This window comes from Herpailurus yagouaroundi, unplaced genomic scaffold (genome assembly GCF_014898765.1).
Source record: "Herpailurus yagouaroundi ecotype Mexico unplaced genomic scaffold, PumYag 203, whole genome shotgun sequence".
Classification (NCBI taxonomy): domain Eukaryota; kingdom Metazoa; phylum Chordata; class Mammalia; order Carnivora; family Felidae; genus Herpailurus; species Herpailurus yagouaroundi.
Window position 1 is genome coordinate 9612450 of NW_024412434.1, and position 26813 is coordinate 9639262.

At 37.7% G+C, this 26813-nt stretch overlaps 1 protein-coding gene across 1 annotated transcript in view; it reads right to left on the reverse strand.

The window, feature by feature from the left end:
* Window positions 1–19253: 19253 nt before the first annotated feature.
* The window catches only part of APBB1IP (amyloid beta precursor protein binding family B member 1 interacting protein), a 97490-nt gene continuing 89930 nt past the window's right edge, over window positions 19254–26813 (reverse strand). Inside the window, exons 13-14 of the mRNA XM_040451171.1 lie at window positions 22601–22704; window positions 19254–20097 (exon numbers count right to left, since the gene is read on the reverse strand). Coding sequence (XP_040307105.1) covers window positions 19588–20097; window positions 22601–22704 — 614 coding nt within the window. The 3' untranslated portion in view covers window positions 19254–19587. The remainder of the gene's footprint in view (window positions 20098–22600; window positions 22705–26813) is intronic.

The window sequence follows — 26813 nt, forward strand, 5'->3', positions numbered from 1 at the left end:
AGAGAGAGAGCATGAGCAGGGGAGGAGCAGAGAGAGAGGGAGACAGAATTCGAAGCAGGCTCTAAGCTTTCAGCACACAGCCCGATGCGGGACTCGAACTCACAAACTGTGAGATCATGACCTGAGTTGAGGTGGGACGCTTAACCGACTGAGCCACCTGGGTGCCCCACCATTTGATAAATTCTTAATGACCATCTACATTTTGATGACAGTCTCACATTTCATAAAAAGGATTATGTATGCAATTTTTTTTTTAACCAAATAAACTGGACCTATTCTTTGGAACATCTTTGTGATCATTTTTGTTCTAATCAATAACTTTAATGGAATAATAAAATATGGTAATCCATATGAGTTATGCTCAATAACTAAAAAATCTTACGGCAATCTTTTAATGATTTTATGAGTATTCATCTAAAACATAGTATGTACCCAGCATTGTGGGGCACATCAGATAAGTAACATAGTTTAACTGCTCTCCTAGAGCTTTTTCATATATGATGGTAAATTTCAAACATTAACCAAAGTAAAGAGAATAGTTTAATGAATCTGATTTACCCACCAGCTTCTTAATTAGGCATCAATGCCTGATCAATGTATTTCATCTTCATCCCTACACACTTCCCCTCATTCCTAGTTATTGCTTTTAATTGAGGTATAACTTTTATATCCCCATGTATTTGTAATAAGTTCCCAACTGTGTTTCATTTAATTTACAAATATTTCTGTATGCATCTCCAGATGTTAATGATTTAAAACGTATACAGTACCATTATCACCTTAACACAAATTAACAACTCCCTAATGCATCAAATCAAATAACTAGTTTTTGGATTTTTATAAGTTATTTTCACCACTATTATTATTTTATAGTTGTTTTTTTGAACTGGGATCTAAGTAAGGACTATACATTCAAATTAGATGACAAAATCTCTTGAGTTTCTTTTGATATCTTCAAGTACAGCCACCTACATATATTTTTTTTCCCTTTCAGTTTTTTGTTTTGTTTTGAAGAAAGCAGATAATTTATTCTGTACTGTGTCCCAGAGCCTGCATTTTGCTAACTGCATCTCTGAGGTATTGTTTAACTTGTTGCTCTGTCCCCCTATATTTCTATAAAGCTTCAATTTATTTGAAGAAATACTTGCTATCAGAAGACAAGTGTTGTACCCTTCCACCAAGAAGTACATATTGGCTGTCTCTTTTTGTGATATCAATAGCCACTGACAATCATCACTTAGACCCAATGACTCAGTAAGTTGCAAAACAATAATATAGTCATATCATTCATTTGTCAGCTGGAATCCTATAACAGAAAACTTTCTATCACTATTATTTACTTATCCTGAGGTTCAGAAAGCCAAAGAGTTGGTTCCCAAGCATGTTCCAAAGACAACCAGTGGGCTTGTTGTTTTATCATTATGAATTCTTGAATTAAAGCATATTTTATGTTTTACACTATTGCAATTATTCTTACTGATGTATAAATTGTCCCATATATGGCCAATGAGGTTTTATTCATAGTGTCTCTCTGTGTGCATGATCCTAGAAGTTTTTGATAGCTTCTTTGTTTTCTGTGGTAAGTTCCATCCTGTTTGTGTGTTTCTTGCCTTACCCCCAGAACCAGTCATTTTTCTAAGGAGGCCCCATCCAGGGAAATGATATTTAGAGATTGCAGTTTGGAGGCTTAATGCTTTGTGAATATTTGAAACTCTTTTCAAAGCTTGTTAAATTACAGCAAACATCTGAGTTGTAAACTTTCTTTTCTAAAATTAAATGACATGAACTAAGAACACAAAAAACCAAAAATAGCAAAAAGATACATTATTAAAACTAAAGAAAAGTCTGTGGGGTGCCTTGGTGGCGCAGTCAGTTACGTGGCCGACTTCAGCTCAGGTCATGATCTCACTGTTCGTGAGTTTGGACCCTGCATCGGGCTCTGTGCTGGCAGCTCAGAGCCTGAAGCCTGCTTGGGATTCTGTGTCTCCCTCTCTTTCTGCCCCTCCCCTGCTCGCTCTCTGTCTCTCTCAAAAATGAACATTAAAAAATAAAAAAAATAAAACTAAAGAAAACCTCACAAAATTTTAAGGTGACTGTTATTATTTAATTGTCAAACTAACACTTGCTCATGCCAAGTAATACATGCTCATGTAAAAAATTTAAATAAAGAAGTATATTGAATAAATGTGGAAGTCTTCCTTCATACTCAACTTCCTCCTCTTTCCTATACCCATTCTCTGTCCCAGATATAAATATGCTTTATGAGTCTTGTATCTGTCAGATTTCTGCCATACATTTACATACCTATCTAAAAACATACATATATAAGTGCACAGGTTTATGTGACTAGGGGCACACTTGACATATTATTTTGTAAACTGGCTTTTATTTAGTTATACATATATTAATATTCAATATGAGTATGTGCTGATCTTCATTTGCTTTAATGGTTTAAAAATATTCCATGGTATAGATATACCATATTTTGTGAAATCATTTACATATTTGATACCCAATTGTGTTTCCAGATTTTTTTCCATTGTAAGTATAGCATCCTTGTCTGTGTATCTTTGTAGAATTCTACAAATAGAATTAATTGGGTCAAAGGTATATGCATGAAAAATGCTTATATAAACTGCCACAAAAGGCTTTACCAGTTAATATCCCCAGTGATGTATCACAATACCAGTTTATTCACACTTCAGCATTGGATATTGTTGTTTTTTTAATTTTCATTTTTTTTTATTTTTGAGAGAGATACAGAGCGCAAATGGGGGAGGGGCAGAGAGAGAGGGAGACACGGAATCCGAAGCAGGCTCCAGGCTCTGAGCTGTCAGCACAGAGCTCGAAATAGGGCTCGAACTCACGAACCACAAGATCATGACCTGAGCTGAAGTTGGACACAACCGACTGAGCCACCCACGCGCCCCTGGATGTTATTGTTTTATATATTTTTTCCCAATCTGATACATGAAAATTTGATTTATTATTTTATTATCAACTTTTATTATTCATGTAGCACATAATGTTTGTTTTTCACGTAGTAAATATTGTTTCTTTTTCTACTATCAGTGTTTTATTCTTTAATGGTATCTTTCTAAACAGGTTTTTAATTTTCATATATTTGAATTTGGCAATTTAAAAAGTTATTTTCGGATTTTGTGTCTTTAATTTTGCTTAAAATTTATAAAAAATATTTCCTCATATTTTCTTCTAGTATTTTTAGAATGTGTAGTTTTAATCCCTTTGAGATTTGATTGTTTTTTCTACATTGACAGATAAAGTCCCAATACTATTTGTCAAGTAGTTTATCCTTTTCACACGTTTGAACTACAACTTCTATCATATATTAAATTCTCATGTATTTAAGCTCATGCTAGACTTCATTCTATTCTTTTTTCTTTTCAACTCTTCTACCAATGCAACTCTTTTCATTATTTTGATTGTAGAGTATATTTCAACAGTTTGCTATCATTAATCTTTTAAAATGTTTTCTTGGCCATTTAATTATTTAAATGAATTTTTATGTGTGTCAACTTTCATAACAAGTCTTGTTGGGATTTTGATTGGGTTTATATTAAGTTTATAGACTGACTTGGAAAGAATTGACATCTTTTATGACACTGCATTTTCGCATCCAGAAACACCACAGGCATTCTTCACTTTGTGTGGTACTGCAGGATTGTACAAATGGCCGTGCAAACTGAAACTCTGTAAAGTGATCTTAATAATCAATGGGAAGAATTGTGATTGTTTTGTGATCTTCAAGAACTTTCGGTCAAAACCTTAAAAAGTTTCACCATTGGCTATAGATATACAGGGAAATAAAATAGTAAAACTAATATTTACTGCTCTGTAACTTAAAACTTTAGAAACATTGAGAAAGTGTTTTTCTTTGTAAGAAACTTGTCAAGAGTAGCCTGAACAGTGCTTGCCTTCTTTTTTTTGTCATATTACTCATAATACAGAGCAAGGATCTTCTCTATGCTTTGGTGAGTTGCCACTATTTTTTCTATACCTCCATTTATGTTCTATTTGAATTTTACGGTCAGAATTTTTTTTTCCATTTATGTATTGCAGCTTCATCCTTATTGGCCAATTTCCCTCTTTCAGTGATCATTTTTATAAAATGCCACGTGGGTTTACCACTGGTAGACAAGGAGCCAATCCAACTACACCCTTTGCTGTGTGTGCATAAGCTGAATAACAAATATACAGTGATCAGTCACTAACAGACTTTGAAAGAAGTGATGTGGTTGGTCACTAATCATGACATTCATCTTTTTTTATATAGTAATTTGTGCACTGGAACGCTAACAGCAAAGTTTGTACTTTACCCAACTGCTCACAGTTCTAATACCATGGTAGCAAATGTTGGGGAACTAGTGTTACTTAACTAATTGTGGAACTTGTGCATATTGGAGATATGCAAGACAAGGGCTGTCTTCACCTGTTACCTAACATTTTCTTTTATGTCCTATAATAAAGATGTATAGTTTTCTTCATATAGGCTTTAAAGATTTCTTGTATCCATTCTCAGACATAGTGTAATTTTTGTTGATATTCTGAATGAGATCACCTTCTGTACTACATTTTCTCAATGGGCATCATTGGTACACAGGACAGTTTTTGGTTTCTATAGTTTATCTTGGATCTAGCCATGTTGTTGAACTCCTATTTTTACAGCTTTCAGTGGATTGTTTTAGTCTTCTTTGTTTTTAACTAGACATTCACATCATCTGAGAACTGAAGATACTTTTTGTTCATCTGCAAATGACTGAAAGTTGACTAACATTGTCTTAACCACACAGAGGTTTGTTTGAGTCACATAAAGGGAAGTGCACGACCCAAGCATTTAGGGCTGCTGCAGCAATTTAGCAATGCCCTGAGGGGCCCAGACTTTCCTTTCCATTCCCCCATCTCCTTAAGGCATTGAGTTGGTCCTCTGCTTGTTGCCTCATGGTCACTAAATAAGTGATGGCCTCCAAGCTGTGATCCTCAGTCCAGTCAGGATGGAGGAGGAAGGGAATGGGGAAGAAGGGAGGATGCCTGTAACAGGGAAACAAAAATCCTTCCTAGAAATCCCCAACAGTGTTTTACTTACATATCATTTCTATTTTTGTATTTCATTGGCAAAGACTGGGCCACATGACCATTTCTGGCTGCAAAGGGAGTCTAGGAAACTATTTTTAGCCAGGTATGTTGCCATTCCAACTAGATCTTCTGGTAATTAAGAAGAAAGGGAAATTGGATACTAGGGCGATGAAAACAGTGTCTTTTCATTGCATTCTGTGATTATGAGACTACAGGTTTTCCATATCTTCTTGCATCTAATTTGGTAATAATTCATGTTTCTTTAAAAAAATTTTTTTTAACATGTTTATTTATTTTTGAGAGACAGAGAGAGACAGAGCATGAGCAGGGGAGGGACAGAGAGAGAGGGAGACACAGAACCCAAAGCAGGCTCCAGGCTCCGAGCTGTCAGCACAAAGCCTGATGCGGGGCTCGAACCCACAAACTGTGAGATCATGACTTGAGCTGAAGTTGGACGCTCAACTGACTGAGCCACCCAGGCGCCCCAATATTTCATGTTTCTTAGAAAAATTAATCTAATTCATCAAGATGCTTAATTTCGTTGACATATGTACCATTTATTGCCTTATAATACTTAATTTCTTCCATATCTGTAATTTCATCCCTGTGCTTTGTTTCTAAGCTTCTTAATGTATGTTCTCAATCTTTTATCTTTGATTAAATTTGCTGAACCTTAGTCTTTCATGTTGGTCTGAAATTTTCAGGTCATCTGTTACTTTTTTTTGGTCTTCTGTTTCATTAATTTTTATTTTTCTCTTTATAACTGACATATTTCTAATTTCTTTACATTTATTTTTTATTCTTTTGGCTTTCTTGGTTTAGAACTTCATTTATTTTTTACCTTGTTTTCTAATACATGAAATTAAGACTATAAAATTTCTGGTGGGTCTTGCATTGGCTATTCTCATGGTCATTAATTTCTAAGTAATCTGCATTTTTGCAGATTTTACATTGGTTTTATTTTTAATTTAAGGGGTCTGTGGAACCAAATGGGTTGGCTTTTTTGTTTTTGTTTTGGCTATTCTTTTGTAGTTATTTGTTTTATTTTACTTTGTGACCAGAGACTATGACATACATTATACCAATTTGGGAGAAATTTGATTTTTTTTCTATGTGTACTAATACATAGAAAAAATATAACTATTTCATGCATATTTGATAAGAATGTGTATTCTCTAAGTTAATGTAAATACTGTGTATTTTATTGGATCAAAATTTTCATTTGTGCTACTCATTCTTACTTACTTTCAATCTAATTTACCTATTGGATTTCTGAGAAAGATGTGTTACAAATCTGCAAGTTATTAGGAACCCCAAGAAAGTCCAGTCTTAGAGTCCAATCCCACACTTTCGTGAATTTTATTTCCAGGAGTTATACCAGGTTCTCACAGTGAAGATCTGAGAAAAATCCCCTGATGTTTCCAGCAGGGAAAGAGGGAAAGTACCCATTTTGAAATATGCCAGAGCATTCTGTTCTTCTTAACAAGCCCAGCCCTCATGCAAAACTATTTTACCTGAGCCTAACCTACTGAGATTTTTATCACAGCCTCACTAACCAGGAGAAAGGGAAATGCCCAACTCCAGCCTTCTTTAGCCTTCCATGCGGGGGAAGGGAAATACCCAATTTAACCCCCTCCAACCATCTTGTCCCACCTAAGGGGGAAAAAACTGAGAAGCATTTGTGAAGTGCACAGCCCAGTGCCCAGTGTCACAGGCTAACTAAAAAACTGAGATCTAATCACAGGACTTTAGAATGCTTCCCCTTCCCCATACATGACCACCACATTAGTAAAGTCGTATTAACTACTATGCCTTTTACCCAACATATCATGTCCAGCTTTCACATAAAAATCACAAGACATACTAAAAGGCAAAAAGCAGTTTGAAGAGACAAAGCAAGCATCAGAGCCACCGTCAGATATGGCAGGAATGTTGGAATTCTCAGACCAGGATTTAAAAATAACCATGATTACTATGCTAAGGCCTCTAATGGAAAAAGTAGATAACATGCAAAAATAGATGGATAATGTAAATAGAAAGATGGAAAATCTAAGAGAGAGTAAAAAAGAAATGCTAGAGATGAAAACCATTGTAATATAAATGAGGAATGCCTTTGACGGGGTCATTAGTAGACTGGACACAGCTGAAGAAAGAATCTCTGAGCTTGAGGATGTCAATAGAAACTTCTAAAATTGAAAAGCAAAGAGGAAAAAGACTGAAAACAAAATAAAACAAAATGTCCAAGAACTATGGGACAACTACAAAAGGTATATTATACACACACTGGGAAGAAAGGAAGAGAAGTAATGACTGAGAATTTTCCCAAATTAATGTCAGACACCAAACCACAGATCCAGGAAGCTCAGAGAATACCAAGTAGGATAAACACCCCCAAAACAACACCATTAGCACCCAGGAATATCATATTCAAACTCTAGAAAATCAAAGATAAAGAAGAAATCCCAGAAGTTGTCAGAAGAATAAAACATCTTATATGTGGGGGAACAAAGATAAAATTATATCCGACTTTTCAGAAACCACGCAAGTAATAAGAAAATGGAGTGAAATATTTAAAGTGTTTACAGAAAAAAAAACCCACCAACCTAGACAGAATTCTGTAGCCTACAAAATTATCCTAAGTTGGTTAAGCGTCCAACTTCGGCTCAGGTTATGATCTCACCGTTTGTGAGTTCGAGCCCCATGTCAGGCTCTGTGCTGACAGCTAAGAGCCTGGAGCCTGCTTGGGATTCTGTGTGTGTGTCTCTCTCTCTGCCCCTCCCCTGCTCGCATGTGCTCTCTCTCTCTCTCTCTCTCTCTCTCTCAAAAATAAACGTTAAAAATGTTTTTAAATTTATTTTTTATTTATTTTATTTTTTTAATTTACATCCAAGTTAGTTAGCATATGGTACAACAATGATTTCAGGGGTAGATTCCTTAATGCCCCTTACCCATTTAGCCCACTCCCCCTCCCACAACCCCTCTGGTAACCCTCTGTTTGAAAAAAGAATTTTTTTTAAGTGAAGGAAAAATACTTTCTTAAAAAAGAGAAAAAGAAAAAGAAATTTGTCACCAGCAGAACTGCCTTGCAAGAAATGCTTAAAGAAGTTCTTCAGAGAGATGGAAAATGATATGTTGGACACTCATATGTACATAAAGAAAGAACATTAGAGAAGGAATAAGTGAAGATGAAAGAAAGTTTTATTTTTCTTATTCTTACTTGATGTAATAGCAGTTTGTTACAAACAACATTAGCAACAATGCCTTAGATGATTATGGATTATGTGTAAGTGAAATGAGTAATAGTAATGATAAAAAAAAAACAGGAGGGAGGAATAAAATATATTTTGTTATAAAGTACTTGCATTGCCCATGAAGCAGTGCAGTGTTATTTGAAAGTGGATTTGGGGGCACCTGGGTGGTTCAGTTGGTTAAGCATCTGACTCTTGGTTTTGATTCAGGTCATAATCTCAGTTTTGTGGGTTTGAGCCCCATGTTGGGCTCTGTGCTGACAGCATGGAGTCTGCTGAGAATTTTCTCTCCCTTTCTCTCTCTGCCCCTTCCCTGCTCACACTGGCTGTGTCTCTCAAAAATAAATAAGTAAACTTAAAAAAAAGAAAGTGGATTTGGATTACTTGTAAATGTATATTACAAACTCTAGAGCAACCACTAACAAAGTAAAAAAAAAAAAGTATAATTGATGTACTAAAAAAGAGAAAATCAAAGGAAAGAAAATGGAATCATATAAATATCCCACTAAAATCGCAAAAGGCAGAAAAAGAGTGGAAGATAAAAAGAAAGAACAAGGGCAACTAGTAGAAAACAGTAACAAATATGGTAGATAATAATCCAACTATATGAATAATCACTTTAAACACCAATGGTCTAAATGGACCAATTAAAAGACAGAGATTACCAGAGTGGGTAAAAAATCAAGACCCAACTATATGCTGGTTACAAGAAACTCTATTTATTTATTTATTTATTTACTTTATTTATTTATATTTTTTTACTTTTTTTTTTACACTTATTTATTTTTGAGAGACAGAGTGAGAGAGAGTGCGAGCAGGGGAGGAACAGACGAGAAGGAGACACAGAATCCAAAGCAGGCTACAGGCTCCAAGCAAGCATTGAGCACAAGCCTGAGGCTGCGCTCGAACCCATGAACCGTGAGATCATGACCTGAGCTGAAGCTGGACGCTCAACTGATTGAGCCATTCAGGCACCCCAAAACCCACTTTAAGTACAATTACATATATAGATTAAAAGGATGGAAAAAGATACATCATGCTAACAAAAACAAAAGAAAGCTGGATTAGCTATATTAATTTCAGAGCAGACAACCAAGCAAGGAAAAGTATCAGGGATAAATAAGGGCATTACAGAATGATAAAAGGGCTTATTCTTCAAGAAGACATAACAATCTTTAATGTGTATGTGCCTAACAACAGAGAGTCAAAACACATGGGGCAAAAACTAATAGAAAAGAAAAATAGATGAATCCACTATTATAGTTGGAGACTTCACAACATGTATAATACCAGAAATGGACAGATCCAGCAGGCAGAAAATTAGTAAGGACACAGATGAACTGAGCACCATCAATCAACTGGATATAATTAACATCTATTGGCTATTGTATCTGATAACAGCAGAATACACATTCTTCTCAAGTTTACATGGAACATTCACCAAGACAGACCATATTTTGAGCTGTAAAACACACCTTAACAAATTTTAAAGAATATAAATCATACCATGTCTGCTCTCAGATTATGATGGAATTAAGTATAAATCAATAACAGAAAAATACCTGGAAATCTCCAAAAACTTGGAGATTAAACAAAATACTTTTATTTATTTAAAAAATTTTCCAGTGTTTATCCATTTTTGAGAGAGAGAGCGAGCAAGCGAGCGTGAGTGAGGGATAGGCAGAAAGAGACAGGGAGATAGAACCCAAAGCAGGCTTCAGGCTTTGAGCTGTCAGGACAGAGCCTGACGTGGGGCTTGAATCCATGAACCACGAGATCATGACCTGAGCTGAGGTTGGATGCTCAACCAACTGAGCCACCCAGGTGCCCCTAAACAACATACTTTTAAGTAACACATAAGTCAAAGAAGGAATCTCAAGAGGAATGAAAAAATATTTAATGGAAATGAAGATACAACTTATCAAAATTTGTGGGATGTAGTGCTTAAAGAAAGATTTATAGCATTGAATGCATACAGTAGAAAAGAATAATCTAAATCAATAATCTGATCTTCCTACTTGGAAGGTTAGAAAAAGAAGAGTAAATTAAGTCCAAAATAAGCAGAAGTAAAGAAATGAAAAAGCAGAAATCAATGAAACTGAAAACCAGAAATCAGTAGAGAAAATCAGTAAAACCAAAACCACATGATATATCGACAGATGCAGAAACAAGCATTTGACAGAATTCAACAGCCATTCATGATAAACAATGTGAACAAACTAGGAGTAGAGGGGAATTTTCTCAACTTTCTAACGAACATCTACAAAAACCCTACAGCTAAAACTTTAATGGTAAGAAACTAGAAGCTTTCCTACTAAGGTCAGGAACAAGGTAAGGATGTTGCCTCTCACCACTGATTTTAAACATCATACTGGAAGTCCTAGATAATTCAATAAGACAAGAAAAGGAAATAGAAGGTATACAGACTGGGAAGGAAGAAAATACAGTCATGTTTCTATGTAGAAAATTAAAAAACAATTGATAAGAAAAAAAGATCCTAGAACTAATTAGCAATTATAGTAAGGTTGCCAGATTCAAGGTTATATGCAAAAGTCAAGTGCAATTGCATTCCTATAGACTAGCAATGAACAACTAAAATCCAAAATTAAAAATACCATTTCCATTAGCACCCCCAAAATGAAATACTTAGGTAAAAGTCTAACAAAATATGTATTAGATCTATGTGAGGAAAACTACAAAACCCTAATGAAAGAAAGCAAAGAAGAACTAAATAAATGGAGCAATATTCCACATTCCTGGGTAGGAAGACTCTATTGTCAAGATGCCAGTTCTTCACAACTTGATCTATAGATTCATAGCAATCCCCATCAAAATCCCAGTGAGCTATTTTATAGATATTGACAAACTGATTCTTAAGTTTATATGGAGAGGCAAAAGATCGAGAATAGCCAACACACTATTAAGGAACAAAACTGGGTGACTATCTGACTTCAAGACTTATTATAAAACTATACTAATCAACACCTTGTGGTATTGGCAAAAGAACAAACAGATTAGGGAAACAGAATAGAGAGCCCAGAAATCAGACCACAGAAATACAGTTAACTGATCTTTGACAGAGGAGCAAAGGCAATACAATGGAGAAAAGACCGTCTTTTTACAAATGGTTGTAGAACAACTGGATATCACATGTGAAAGCAAAATCTAGACACGAACCTTACATCTTTCACAAAAATTAAGTCAAAATGGATCATAGACCTAAAAATAAAATGCAAAACTATAAAATTCCTAGAATATGACATAGGAGAAAATTTAGGGGACCTTGGGTTTAGCAATGACTTTTTAGATACAACATCAATGGCATGATCCATGAAAGAACTGATAAGATAGACTTCATTAAAATTAAAAACTTCTGCTCTGTGAAAGATAGTGTCAAGAGAAGAAGACAAGTCAGAGATTGTGAGAAAACATTTGCACAAGACACATTTGATAAAGAACTGTATATAAACATAGATATAATTACATATAATTCTTTATATGTAACATATAAAGAATTCTTAAAACTGAACATAAAAAAATGAACCAGATTAAAAAATGGGCAACAGATCTGAACAGACACCACACCAAAGAAGATACACAGATGGCAAACAAGCATATGAAAATGTGCTCAATATCATATGTCATTAGGGAATTGCAAATTAAAACAATAATGAACTACTACTACACCCCTATTAGAATGGCCCAAATCCAGAACACGGATGACACCAAATGCTGGTGAGGATGTAGAGCACAAGAAATCTCATACATTGCTGGTGGGAATGCAAAATGGTACAGCCACCTTGGGAGACAATTTGACAGTTTCTTGCAAAACTAAACAGACTTTTACCATGCAATTCATCACACAGTAGCTTGACCCATGATTGTCAAAACTTGGTAGCCACGAAGATGCCCTTCAGTTGGTGAATGTATAGATAAACTGTGGTACATCCAGGCAATGGAATATTATTCAGCGCTAAAAAGAAATGGGCTATCAAGCCATGAAAAGACATGGAATTAAATACATATTACTACATGAAATAAGCTAACTGAAAAGGCTATGCACTATGTGATTCCAACTTTACGACATTTCTGGAAAAGGCAAAACAATGGAGACAGATCTTTTTAAGATCAGTGGTGGCCAGGGGCTTTGGGGGAGAGGATGATAAATAGGAGGATTATAGGGTATTTTCAGGACAGCAAAACTATTCTGTATGGTACTGTAAAGGTGGATACATGTCATCTGTGAAAACCCATAGATGGTGTTGACACTAAGAGTGAACCCTAAGGTAAACTGTGGACTCTGCGTGATAATGATGTGTCAATGAAATTCATCAATTGTAATACATGTAGCACTCTGTTGCAGAATGTTAAAAGTGCAGGAGGGCAGGGGCCATGAGGGAATTCCCTCTACTTTCTGCTCAACTTTGCTGTGAACTTAAAACTGCTCTAAAAATTTAAGTCATTGAAAGAATTTTAAAAACTCAATAGATAGCTTACACACAGATTAGATTGTGCTAAACAGAGAATTAGTGGGAATTAAGATCTGATTAGTTTATCTAGAATACATAAGGAAAAGGAAAACATACAAAATTAAGAGAGATGAAGGATAGTTAGAAAGCCTGACATACTTTCACTAGAGTTCCATAATTGGATAAGGAGAGGCAATATTTGAAAACAAAATAGATGAGAATTTTCCAGATTAGTGAAATCCGCATATTTGTAAAATTAGGAGCCTTAATAGATTCCCAAGCATTCAAATAAAAAGAAACCCACACTTGGACCCAAAACAAAGAAAAGTCTTAAAATCATCCAGAAGGGAAGAAAAAGATGACCAAAATGAAAATATAACTTGACAGCCAACTTCTCAACAGCAACAGTGGAAGCTAGAAGATAGGGGGACAATCTTTTCAAAGAACTCACTGTTGTCTAGTATTTACTAAAGTATTTACTGCCAACAGGTTATTTTGTATCCAATGAAGCCATCTTTCAAGAATGAGGGAGGGTGTAATAAAGATATTCTAGGGAAAAAACAAACAAACCCTGAGATGGAACTCAAATATTGGACAATAATTGTGTGGGTCTGTGTGTCTGAAATTTAAGTGTTCTCAAGTCTTGTATTGTCCTGGTTAAAGTTGTTTAGATTTTATTGCGTATGATGCTGTCACTTATAGGCAGCCACTGAAAAAACAGAGTGTACAGCTTTCTAATAAGATTAAAAAACAGAGTAAGAGAAAAATCCTTAATTACACGAAAAGATAGAAAAAAAAACAGAAAAATCCAAATAGAAAGCACAAAATAAGATAAATAAGATATTAAAAACAATTGCAAATATATAATTACAATAAGAGTTAAAAAATACATTTTCCAGCTAAAAGACAATATTTGCTGGACTCCATACAAACACAACAAAATCCCCTTATATGCTATTTACAAGTGGCAAAGCTAGAACATAATGATGTCAAAAGTTTGAGAGTAAATGAACAGAAAGATTTTTTCAGGCAAGTAACTAAAAAGAGATGGTGTAGCTGTGTGAATATAACAAGCAGAAAACAATACATAGAGATATAGCATTCAATTCATAATTCACAAAATATACAAATAAATTTTGTTTACACTTAATAAAGTGTCAGAATATATAAGCAGAATTTACTGTAACAATTAAAAGCTATTGACAAATCCACCTTTGTCAAAAGGGATTTAAAACATTCTTCCAAGTAATTGATGTATCAAGCGGACTAGATATTAGGCTGTGGAAGACCTGAGCCACATGATTATTAGCAAGCTTGTTCTAAGCAACATGTACTTAAACACAGATGGGGTCATTTATAAAAACTGACAGTGTATTAAGTCGTAAAAAAAGTCTTACACTTCAAAGGTTCAGTTATCAGTGTGTGATAATTTCACTATCATACCAGCCATTGTTTCTATGACTAAATAAAATACCTAAAACACGTAGTAGAAGCTTAAATGTTCATTTCCCCTTTGAGACCTTCTGAGAGCAGGAGATTCTGTCTCCTGGCAGGTTAAATCTTGTTTCTTGTAAACCTGATCAAACCTGTGTTTTGTTTTATTTTGCTTTGCAGGTATTCTAGTCTTTGTCCTATTGGCAATATTATGCAAGAAATTCTGTAGCTATAAATTATGATAAAGAATTAGTTTTTTTGTTTTTGTTTTTTAGAGAAAGTGTGTGCATGCACACAAGTGGGGGAGGGGGAGGGGGGAGAAGGAGAGAGAGAATCTCATGCAGGCTCCGCACCCAGCACAGAGCCTGACATGGGGCTGGATCCCATGACTGTGAGATCATGACCTGAGCCAATATCAAGAGTGAGACACTTACCCGGCGCCTTGGTGGCTCTGTAGGTTAAGCGTCCAACACTTGGTTTGGCTCTTGGTCATAATCCTTGCTTGGGACTCTCTCTCACTCTCTCTGCCCCTCCCCTGCTCATGCTCTCTAAAAAGAAATAAACTTAAAAAAAAAAAAAAAGTGGGACGCTTCACTGACTGAGCCACCCAGGCACCCCTAGAATTACTGTCTTAATTCCATAGTTCTTCTCCTGCTGTCTCCACCCCAATGTTGGTACTTCCCTCACATCTAAATTTGTGGCTAAGCTTTTCATAAACAGGGAACAAATCTGGTGCATTTTTGAGGCTGACCTAGGTAGACTCATGTATAAGTAGTGTTTGTGAAGATTCTTCTGCAAGACACCAGAGATTCTGTTCCATTTGAGTGAAAACTGCACAGAGCTCCTGATTTGGTGCCTGGGCCTCTTGAAAGCAAACTTCTACTCTGAGATGAGGCAAAAGAAGCCCTGATTTCTAAGATTCCTGACTGAAAAGACCTTAACACTGGATTCTTTTTTGGATACTCATACAGTGGAGATCAAAGTGGGCCCACCACACAGGCAAACAAGGAATGGAGCGACACAATGCATTGAGTAAAACTGTCAATATTTTGCCCACAAAATCAGTTAATTCTATTCAATAGCTTTCCTAAAATACATACATATGTGTGTGTGTGTGTGTGTGTGTATATATATATATATATATATATATATATATATATATACATGTATTATCAGATGCTAAAACTCACAAACATTTTAATGTTTGAATTTCCATAGTTCTTCCCCGTAAAGGAAAGGTACAGTATGGATAGAAGTTAGGAGACCCAGGCTATGACTCAGCCCTGGGCTCTAGGTTAAGCATATTGTCAGGCCCGACTGTCTTCTGCCTTCAGAACTGAAAAGTGGAATGACAACACAAAGAGAATGATGGTGTTTGTAAAGAGAGTGACAATAAGGCAAGCGTGTGGACAGGGGCAGAAATGAGCAGAAGGGTGAACTATGAGCTTCCAGGGACCAGTCCCAGGCCCCGCCTTACAGTCTATGTACACAGGGAGCCTTGGGTACTGGCATTCTGCTCTGAGTTCTGTAATCAAGTCCTACTTTCTGCTTAAGATTGCTCCAGTGGTTTTGTTATACACAGTCAGAATCCTGGTTAATGTAGTGGGTCATTTCCAGGGTCCCTTCATCTTGGTGATTCTGTGGCTGTGAGATGGAGAGTCCTTGTTTCCTGCTCTAGACATGGTGGGGGAGGGATGCTATCAAGGTTTTTATACTCTGAAATAAAGTCAGCAAGGGGTTATTATCTTTTTGATTGGAGAGGCACTGAATTCTAAATTATCCTCCTCAAATCCCAATGAATTTCTTCCTCTGCAAACTAGGTGGTAATTTTGATCAAGGTAAGTTAAGATCCAGATCTTTTTTTTTTTTTTTTTGATGTTTATTTTTGAGAAACAGAGTGCAACCAGGGGATGGGCAGTGAGAGACAAAGACACAGAATCTGAAGCAGGCTCCAGGCTCTGAGCTGTCAGCACAGAGCCCGACGTGGGGCTCAAATTCATGAACCACAAGATCATGACCTGAGCTGAAGTCAGATGCCTAACTGAATGAGCCATCCAGGTGCCCCAGATCCAGATAATTCTAATGAAGGATCTTTTGTCCTGAACATCACAGGATTTGTTCATGAATCTATGTCAGGTTGAAGCAACTGGACAATTCTGTGTGGCCACAGACATTGTTTTACCTGTGAGCTCAGAATCAGTTTCTAAGAAAATTATGCCATTAACACCTTTCTTGTATTGTCCCAGAGATATGCATAATGACCAGGCTTTCCCCAGGTCATTTCTCCAGATGTTTTTGCAGCATCTGATATCAAAAGATCATCATAAAACAAAAACAAACAGAAAAGAGTACAGTGCATGAGGATTTATTTTTTTTATTTTTATTAAAATTTTTTTTAAAGTTTATTTATTTTTGAGAGACAGAACATGAGTAGGGGAGGAGCAGAGACAGAGGGAACCACAGAAGCTGAAGCAGGCCCCAGGCTCTGAGCTGACAGCACAGAGCCCCACGTGGGGCTCGAACTCAGGAACCATGAGGTCATGACCTGAGCCAAAGTCGGATGCTTAACTGACTGAGCACCTTGAGGAGAGATTTAATGTAAATAAATCATTTATCTTCAATTTTAGGGACATGCTTAGGAAAGATGTAGAGCACTTTATCAGTTTTAATTATTAAATATTTTTGTTTTAAAATCTGAATTTGCATTTTTGTTTTAAATGTCAGTTTAGAGCTTACTTTTCCACCCAAATGCTAAAACACAAGATTAATCATCTTCCAGGGCACCTGGGTGGCTCAGTTGGTTAAGTGTCCAACTCTTGATTTTTGGCTCAGGTCTGTTGATCTCACAAGTTAGGTTCCACACTGAGAGTACAGAGCCTGCTTGGGATTCTCTCGCTCCTTCTCTGCCTCTCCTCCCACACTCTCTCTCAAAATAAATAAAAATAAAACTTAAAAAAAGATTAATCATCTTCCTTAAGTAGAAAGTAACATTATAATTTATTTTATACCCACTTTAAGAAGATTTTGAAGAGCGCCTGGGTGGCTCAGTCGGTTGAGCATCCGACTTTGGCTCAGGTCATGATCTCACAGTTCGTGGGTTCAAGCCCCGAATCAGGCTCTGTGCTGACCGCTTGCTCAGAGCCTGGAGCCTGCTTCAGATTCTGTGTCTCCTTCTCTCTCTGCCCCTCCCCAGCTCAAGCTTTGTCTCACTCTGTTTCTCAGAAATATATAAATGTAAAAAAAATAAAATAAAATAAAAAGATTTTGAGATGTGGGGGAAAAAGGAATCCTTGTGCACTGTTGGTGAGAAGGTAAACTGGTGCAGCCACTGTGGAAAACAGTATGGAGTTTCCTCAAACAAAAACAGAAACACCATATGATCCAGCAATTCCTTTAATGGCTATTTATAAAAAAAAAAAAAAGAAAAGAAAACACTATTTCTAAAAGATATGTTTATTGCAGTATATGTTTATTGCAGTATTATTTACAATAGCTAAGATATGGAAGTAACTTAAGTGGCCACTGATAGATGAATGGATAAAGATGTGCTATATACACAAAATGGAATATTACTCAACTATAAAAAAAGAATGAGGGGGTACCTGGGTGGCTCAGTCAGTTGAGCCTCCAACTTCAGCTCAGGTCATGATCTCATGGTTTATTTGAGCCCTCTGTCGGGCTCTCTGCTGTCAGCTTGTCAGTGCAGAGCCCGCTTCAGTTCCTCCAACCCCCTCTCTGCCTACACCTGCTTGCATGCTCCCTCAAATCAATAAGTATTAAAAAAAAAAGAATGAAATCTTGCCATTTGCAGCAACATGGATAGATCTAGAAGATATTATGCTAAGTGAATAAGTCAGAGAAAGACAAATACCATGTCATTTCACTCATGTGAAATCTAAAAAAGATGAATAAACAAATAAAAAGCAGAGACAGACCCTTAAATATGGAGGAAAAACGGATGGTTGCCAGAGGAGAAGAGGATGTGGGACTGGGCAAAATGGGTGAAGGGGAATGAATGGGAGATACAGGCTTCCAGCTATGGAATGAATAAGTCACAGGAATAAAAGGCACAATATAAGGAATATAATCAACGATACTGTAATAGCTTATGGTGAGCATAGCATAACATAGAGTTGTTGAATCACAATGTTGTACACCTGAAACTAATGTAACGTTGTGTGTTAATTATACTTCAGTTAAAAAAAAAGATTCTGAGGTGTTCCACAGTTAAAAAGAAAAATAAAACAGAATATGGAAATAAAATGAAGAAAATCTAAAAGAACTCCCATAAAATGATTTGAAAGAGAAGAGATATAGGGTAACAGGAACTCAAGATAAATTGGCTATTAAAATTGAGCATCGGGACACCTGGGTGGCTCAGTAGGTTGAGCATCAGACTTCGACTCAGGTCATGATCTCGCAGCTTGTGAGTTCGAGCCCCGTGTATGGCTCTGTGCTGACAGCTCAGAGCCTGGAACCAGCTTCAGATTCTGTTTCCCTCTCTCTCTGTCCCTCTTCTGCTCATGCTCTGTCTTTCTTTCAAAAGTAAATAAACATTAAAAAAAAAACTTAAAAAAAACTGAGCATCAGATTTACTGGGGAGAAAACATTCCAGGTTAAAGAATATAAATGATTGCCTTTTCCTGTCCCTAAATCTTAATCTATAGGATACTCATAGCAGTGTAATAACAGAGAATCTCCAAACTCTAAATATGTATTTTTTTCATTACTATGTTATTTGACCATTGGAAAACCCTAACCCAAACAGTGTATGTCCAGGACTCCCGGCAATCAGGACATGAGTCTCAAAGAAACCGAATTCATTCTGCCTCCTGTTTGTTTCCTCATTCGATTTTTCAGAAAATTCTCAAGGTCATGGAGGTGGAGATGGAAAACATACCAAAAATTAACAAGATGTTAGAATTCAAAGCTATAAAGGTCACGTATATATAATGTGGTATTGATAGCACACTAGATTTATACACTGATATTTCTAGAAATACCATCCTCAAGGAAGACTTTTAAATTTTATTAATTTGATGCTTCTGAACACAATAAAATAAACATAAAACATTCCAGTTAATTTGTAAGGGAAGACGAATTCAGGGAGGTGGAAACACATAGGAAAGGTATGTACATTTAGGCAGATACTCTTGCTTCCGTTATAGGTTAATGATTATGAACGTATTTGCGCTGCAGTGAGACGTTTTACACCATTTCTAGTCTGAATGCGTCAATATTTTATCTAAAATGAATACGGTGTCATGAAGATAAAGTAGCAAAAATGTACTTGAGGTTAGAAATGATTATAACCATCACACAAACATATTTATCTGTTTCCCTTAGGACATGTTGCCTCTTTTCTTTTGCAAAGCTTTCATGAGATCGGACATGAAATCTTGCTCTCCGCTCCCTACTCCACCAGGTGGTCCTGGATTCTCTTTCCTCTTCGGGGGAGCGGGAGGTCTTTTGCTGGCAACGGGAGGCGGCTTCGGAGAGTTGAGTGCAGGTGGGGGCGGGGGCGGGGGCGGTAAAGATAACCCAGCATCCCCTGCAAACGACGGCGGTGGGGGAGGCACGAAGTCCGGGGGCCCTTCGTTAAAATCGGGGGGCGGCGGAGGGAGCCCCTCGTCGTCCTCCAGGGGCGGTGGCGGTGGGGGTGGTGGCAGAGAGTCGTCGGGCGGCGGCGCAGGGAAGCCGCTGCTCATGCCCTTGGCCCTGGGGGTTGTCGCTGGGCTGCCGCAGATGTCTGAAGACCTTCGCACGGGAGGGGGCGGTGGCAGGCTGGACTTTGGAAGGTGATGGGCCCTGGGTGTTCCTGGGTCGTGGTTACCAAGAGCTGGCTTCTTGTCCTTCAACAGAGCAACCACAGCATATTTCCATTGAAAGGTGAGGTCTTGCTGATTTGGGCAGTGTCTGCTTCCCGAGGGGCGGGGGGGCCTCCACTCCTCAGGCCAATTCTACAAGTTGTTCATGAGCTAGCTCATGTTTGCTGTGAGTAAGGAGAATGACTCCAAATGGCCTCTAACATTATTACCAATAATAACGTTATTTAATGCTAGCCTACCATGTCTTCTTTGGTAAATCGAAGACTTAGTCCTATTCAATGAGGTGTTTGTTAGATTAGAGATGTATCTCCTCCCAACCAACCACCTTATAGGGAACTAATCCATGTCTTTAAAAGAGCTTTAGTGATAAGGAGTTTAGCTCCTTGTGTGGTTACTTCAGTTTTTACCTACCCTAAGCTCAGCCTAAGGAAACTCAAAATGGAAGCAAAATGGCTCTCCTGGAATTCCCACTCATGCCCTGGTTCCCAAGACAAGCCACTAGGGTCCTAGACATATGCAGCCATACCATTTTTCTTGGTCTGAGTTGAGCAGGTTGTGAAGCTCAATTGTCAGAAGCAGGTGTCTGTGAAATTATTTTCCTTTTGTACCATACCTCCAGTGGCAGAGAGCTGATTAGGAAGCTTCCCGAAACTGTCCCCAAATCTCCTGGCTTAGATGTCCTCCTCTTATAGCACAAGGATGATGTACTTTAGGCTACAGGCAACCTTTGTACAAATCTGAGCACAAAAAAGACTCTCCTATGAAAGAACTGCCTGCCTTTTCTTGCATCAGTGGTTGCTGGCATGCTGAGAACAAAGAAACCTTTGCCCATGACTGTGGGCTACCAGGGAGAAACCAATTATATGCTTCACTCCCTCTGACCTAACAGCTTCAAGGGAGGTGGTGGGTGGATCAAGAATCCACACATCTGGTCCATAGTCTTAGATTTACCTTTTGTGAACTGTGTGAAAGTTGGCTGGCTGATCAGGTATAAATCAAGCATCATAATCTTTACTATTTCTGTCTCAAGGTTATGTTCATATTAAATGAGCTAAAGGTGTGGCTGGGTTCTGCAGAGTAAGATTACACTGCACATGCTGCCGGGCAGAAACCACAACACCGAACTTGGCCAAAGGCTAACAGAGGCGCAGTCCTTCTGCCAACGGTGGAAATCGATGATAGTAAATTACGTTTATATAATGCAACTTCCCCAGGGATTCCAGGCAGCTTAGCTGAATCCCTCTGTGTCAGTGATAATTACCATTGCAATTTACAATTTATCAGGCTTTCACTTTCTTTTTTTTTCTTTAACAACCTCTTACCACTGACGATTAAATTTAGAATTTTTTTTTTTTCCTAACAAAGTGCCTTATGATTGAGAGTTCTATTTTATTTGGTTTATTTGCTTAGCACGATAAACTAATTGGCTAGTGATGTAATTTAAAAAAATTTCTCAACAGGCAGTTTGGGAACTGATGTTCACACAAGGTGAAGTGATTTCTATTTTGGGGTCCTTTTGTTGCTTTCAGCATTTTAGAGTCTTTCTCTTTGGTAGGCATTACAGGAGCCACGGAAATAATAATCACTGAAAGCACAGTGTATGACGTCAGACTTGAGAAGCTAATAATACTAGAGTAATACAACTTTTAACGGTCTACAATGGTTTTCAAAAATTGTAACAAATTCAATAAATACAGGATTTAATTGCTCCCACCACTGACTGATGGACAAAATCAAAGGGGAGAATGAAGTGAAAAATTACAGAAGGCACAATTATTTAAGGTTGTTTGTTTTGAATCACACATGGAAAATATTCAACAGAATAGTAAGTTGAGATGTTACCAATTAGGCTAGTAACTAGATTACAACTTTCAGCTATAATTTTTAGATAAATTTAAATGAATCTTCATTAATCTCCTTTACTGAAAAAAAAATTATGGAGAATGCTATGTCAATTTGGCTAGTATTTTAAAATGTGTTTTCTTCTCCATCACCCTGAGGATGTATGCAGAACATTAACAGAAAAATATAAAATGCACATTTTATAACAGAACCCTTTTAGTAGTCTTCTAATCTGGTTTCGGGGATTTTCACATTTAATATAGGGCTTCTGACTAACTGGTTGCTCTAATTTATTCAGGAAAAAAAAAATCCCAAGGGTTTAAAACTCAGGTGCCACTTTCAGAATGCTAAAACCACTTGCCTAAATCAAGAAAAGCCCTTCAGTCAAAATCAATGGAGCTAAATTAAAAATATTTACCAAGCCTTAGCATAAAAAAAAAAAAAAATTCTTACATTTTTCTGAAGTAATGTGGTAACAGTCGGCTTTAACTTTCCATTCTAGCCTGTATAACTTTAAGATTAAAAAACCCACACAATTACCTAAATGAAATTACAGTGACTTCTTAGTAGTTGGAACTAGATTTTCTCTTTTCGGAGGAGCAGTTATTGGACACTGCTAATGGTTTAGAATACGGGCTTACTGGAGACAGTCTGAGAATGACGTCCAGTCACTCTCTGGTCTTACCTTAGTAGTTTCTGCCTGCTTCTGGGCTTCTTCAAGAACAGCATTTACAGAATGTGCAGCCTGGGGAATCTGCCCATTGGCCTGGGTGGTGCCTGCTTTAGGTCCTGAAGGGGAGAATAAAGACAAGAAGAGTGGGCAAGGCATATTCAGCATTCTTGTGAGTTCATCTAAAAATATAGTTTATATTTCCAAAGCAAAAGACAAGGAATTCTGGGTATACAGGCCTTACAGAAAGTCTGAGGTTCTATGGCAACACTTCATGAGATTCAGCAAAGGTTCAGGAAGGTGAATGCTTTATGTAGGCTATGACATCTCGATTAACTAGGGGCCTAGAGAATGGTATGTTCTGTTTTCAAAAGCCTTTTGACAACTGGAGAATAACTTTGAAAAACTTTTTAAAAATTCCAGTTGCTGAAGATTTTTCTGAACCCTATGTTTCAGGGTGCCTGGGTGGCTCAGTCAGTTAAGCATCCTTCTTGGTTTCAGCTCAGGTCATGATCTCATGCTTCATGGGATTGAGCCCCACGTCAGGCTCTGTGCTGCCAGCATGGATCCTGCTTGGGATTCTCTCTCTCCCTCTCTTTCTGTCCCCCACCCTTATGCATGCACTTTCTCTCTCTCTCTCAAAAATAATAAACACTTGAAACGTATGTTTCTAGTTTCATACCATGCTGTGTATAGGAACAACTTTTAAACATTATTCTCAACAAAAAAGTAGGATGGGCACAAAAATAGAAGACACAGGGGACTGAGTAAAATGTGCAGACCCCTGAGATACCCTGGAATAGGTTTTTTTCCCAGCAAGTCATGATAAGCACTTATTTTATTTTCTTCCCTTTTAATTTACCCTTTGGCACAAAAGTGAGGCTAACTGAGGTTTTGCAGTTTTGAGGGAATCTGATAGATTTCATTGGATGTATGTGGATCTCTCTGGGTCCTTAGAGAACATCCTGGAGAGGACGGCCATGCCTCCACACACAAAAGACATTTCTCCAGTGACCAAACTGCCACCCAGCCCATGACATGAGCTCTTGCCACTGAGTGAACTCAGAGGTTCCTTTAGCTATGCCCACTGCCTGCTATTCTGTCAAATATTTATGAGATGGCCGTTTGCTTGCTTCTTTAAATATTTTTCCAGTAGTTTGAGAAACCCATTCATCTACATAACAACTCAGAGAAGGCTATTAAGGACATGACATTGGGAAGAGGGGAATGTTTGATGAGGAAGAGGATATTAACAGGGCCTAAAGTATCTCTCTGCAAATTATTAAGTACCAAATGAAAAATCTGCACAGGAGAGATATCGGACATTAACCAAGTGGTCAAAATGAATGTTTCCAATGAGGGGCAAACAGATGTCATATGTGTCTGACTGTGATAACCTGAGGACATGCGGCCCTCATGCAGTATTCTCACCAAAAATGCACTGTCTGAAATGAATCATAAGGAAACATCAGACACATCCAAATCGAGGGAATATGGATGTGATTTAGATAAAAATATCCTATCAATATTGAATACTAAATTTCCTGGATTTTCTAACTGTACTATGGTTTGTAAGAGAACAGCCTTGATTTTTAGGAGTCACAAAGGGAAGACTTAGGGGCAAAGGTGTATGATAGATTCAATCTACTCTCAAGTGGTTCAGGAAAAAAAAAGTCTTTGGATAACATAGGGAGAAGCGGGAGTGGGGAGAGAGAAATGATAAAGCAAATATGGCAAACACTCAATACTGGAGATCTGGGTAAAGGGTACATGAAGGCTTTATGTACTATTCTTGCAACTTTTCTGTGTTTGAGATGATTTCAGAATGAAAAAAGATATTCGTGTCCGTTTATGCAGTTGAAATATTAGAACAGGCTAGAATTGCTTTCTCTCCTGTCAGTGTTTTAATGATAAAATCCATGTCCCTTGTTCAGCAAGGACAGCCACCTCGTTGTTCTGAGTTGAGCTGTTGGAACGTACATGATGTGCCATGTAAATGTGCATTTCTCTCACTCTAAGGCTTATTAAACGTCTCTGATTAGTCACAGCTTTGTTCTGGAGGTCGGGAAGCAACAGGCCTAAACATCTTTAAGCTTTAGAATGTTTCTATTTAAGACTTTTTGTAAGACTTTGTGCACCGTACCATTGTGCCTAGGAGATTTAAACATCTGAGATTCCAAAGTGCTCTATCTTCTCATTTCCTTTGGGCTATTTATTCTCTTTCTCCTTCTTCGTCTTATACATATTCAAATCCTTTCTTTATCTATAAACACCTTTGCATTTGTGCAAGCAGAGACTAAATCTGAATACTGAAGACCATTGGGGGAAATTCTTTTGAAGGGCAAAAATTATATTTTCTTTTTGCTTCTTTTGTCCAAACACATACACAGGCTGATTTCCCAGCAACATAGTGTGTATTTTTATGTAAGTAGGATGACCTGGTCTTTGTCGGTGAGAACAAACAGATAATAATAATAATCCTAAATGTTCCAAGCTGCTGTCTTCCTATTTACCAGGAAATCCAGTCTTTCCCATGGGCTCTCTGCCCCATCCTGGGACAACTGATGTGTGCCCACATATCCCATATATTCTGCAGGTGCCACTGACTGGGATCTAGGTTGTTCTGTCACTGTGTTAACAGTCCCAGCTGTCAAGTGGCAATACAGCCTCTCCCACTGTCTCTCTAGGAGTCCCTGGAGGAATTATGGGTGGGAAGTTTATTAAACAAGTATGAGCCCATGAACCATGAGATCATGACCTGAGCTGAAGTCAGACACCCAACTGACTCAGCCATCCAGGCGCCCCCCCACCTCCCTCGTTCTTAACCCATGTGGTTTGTGAAAGGCTGACCCTACCACTTGATCTGGCAAATCAGAAGACAGCATGCTCCTGGGTACAGTGAGACTGTTAGGGACAGGCACGAAACAGAGCCCTCCCAGAATTTTTTCAGAGATGGGGGCATCCTCTTTGTACTACGATTTCTGGCTGTGTGAGAAATGTAAGCCTGGAGAGTCAGTGACAGTCCTTGACATCTCAGGGGGACAGTGCCTAAAGAAACAGTATCTTGACGACATCACTTACATCCCTGGATCCTTCTATACCTGAAAGCAGCCTACCCACAGACCTCCTAGTTTTGTGCATTAATAAATCTCTCCCCATCACTCTTTGTTGCTTAAACCAGACAGAGTTAGACTGCCATGCCATGTGTCAATTGCCATGTGAAGGGTCTGGACTAAAAATAGTTGCTAAGGTCATAAAGTGATTTAATAAGTACTAAAAAAAAACCCTCTATGGCTCTTCTCTAATAGGAAAATAAAAGCTGCCATTCATCAAGAACGAATTACTTGTTAAGCACTTTGGATACAGAACGTCTCCATGTTTTTCAGTTGGGAAATCATAGCAGAAACACTTCATGATTTCTTTCAGTATCTAGGAGAACAGATACTAAACTAATAATCACAAAGATTATTAATTATGACTGGCTTATAAAGGACAATTCATTGTAGACCCAAGGATAGGAAGGAATTAGCTACATGAAAGAAAAAACCATCACAAACAGAGGTAATAACATCTGTGAATTCCCTAAGAAAAGATGGTGCTTGAGCCTTTGAAAAACTAGGAAGAACAACTGGCCCATGTGACAGGAACAGGAAGACACGGGTGGAGAAAGAGGCAGGAGAGTTGGGCAAGGCTCATATTATACAGGCTTAGTTGGCCTTGCTAAGGATTTGGGACTTTATCTAAGAGCAGTGGGAAGCTTCTGAAGGGCTACCCACAGGGGAGAACTCATATTTACATTTAAAAAGGTGAATCAAGGAGAGAGAAAAGTCTGCAAATGCAGGCAGTTGGAGCACCGCCAGAGGAGGCCAAGTGAAAGATCATGGAAGTTGGGTGGGATTTGATGACAATGGAGATGAACAGCTCTGGACAGATTTGACCAATATTTAGAGGGTAGAATCAATAGGAATTGGAGGTGATTGGATTTGGGCATGAGTGAGCTTTTCTTCCATGTGTCCTGCATGAGCAATTGGGCAGATGATGGTATTATTTACAAAAACTGAGAACAACAGTGGGGGAGCAAGTCTGGAGGGTAAGATGAGGAGTCAGTTTTACAGACATCAAGTCTGATGTATCCAAGTGAAGCCACTGAGCAGACAGCTGGATACATGGTTTTGCAGGTTAGCAGAGAAGTCTGGGTTCGATTTATATATTTGTGGGTGGTCAGCAC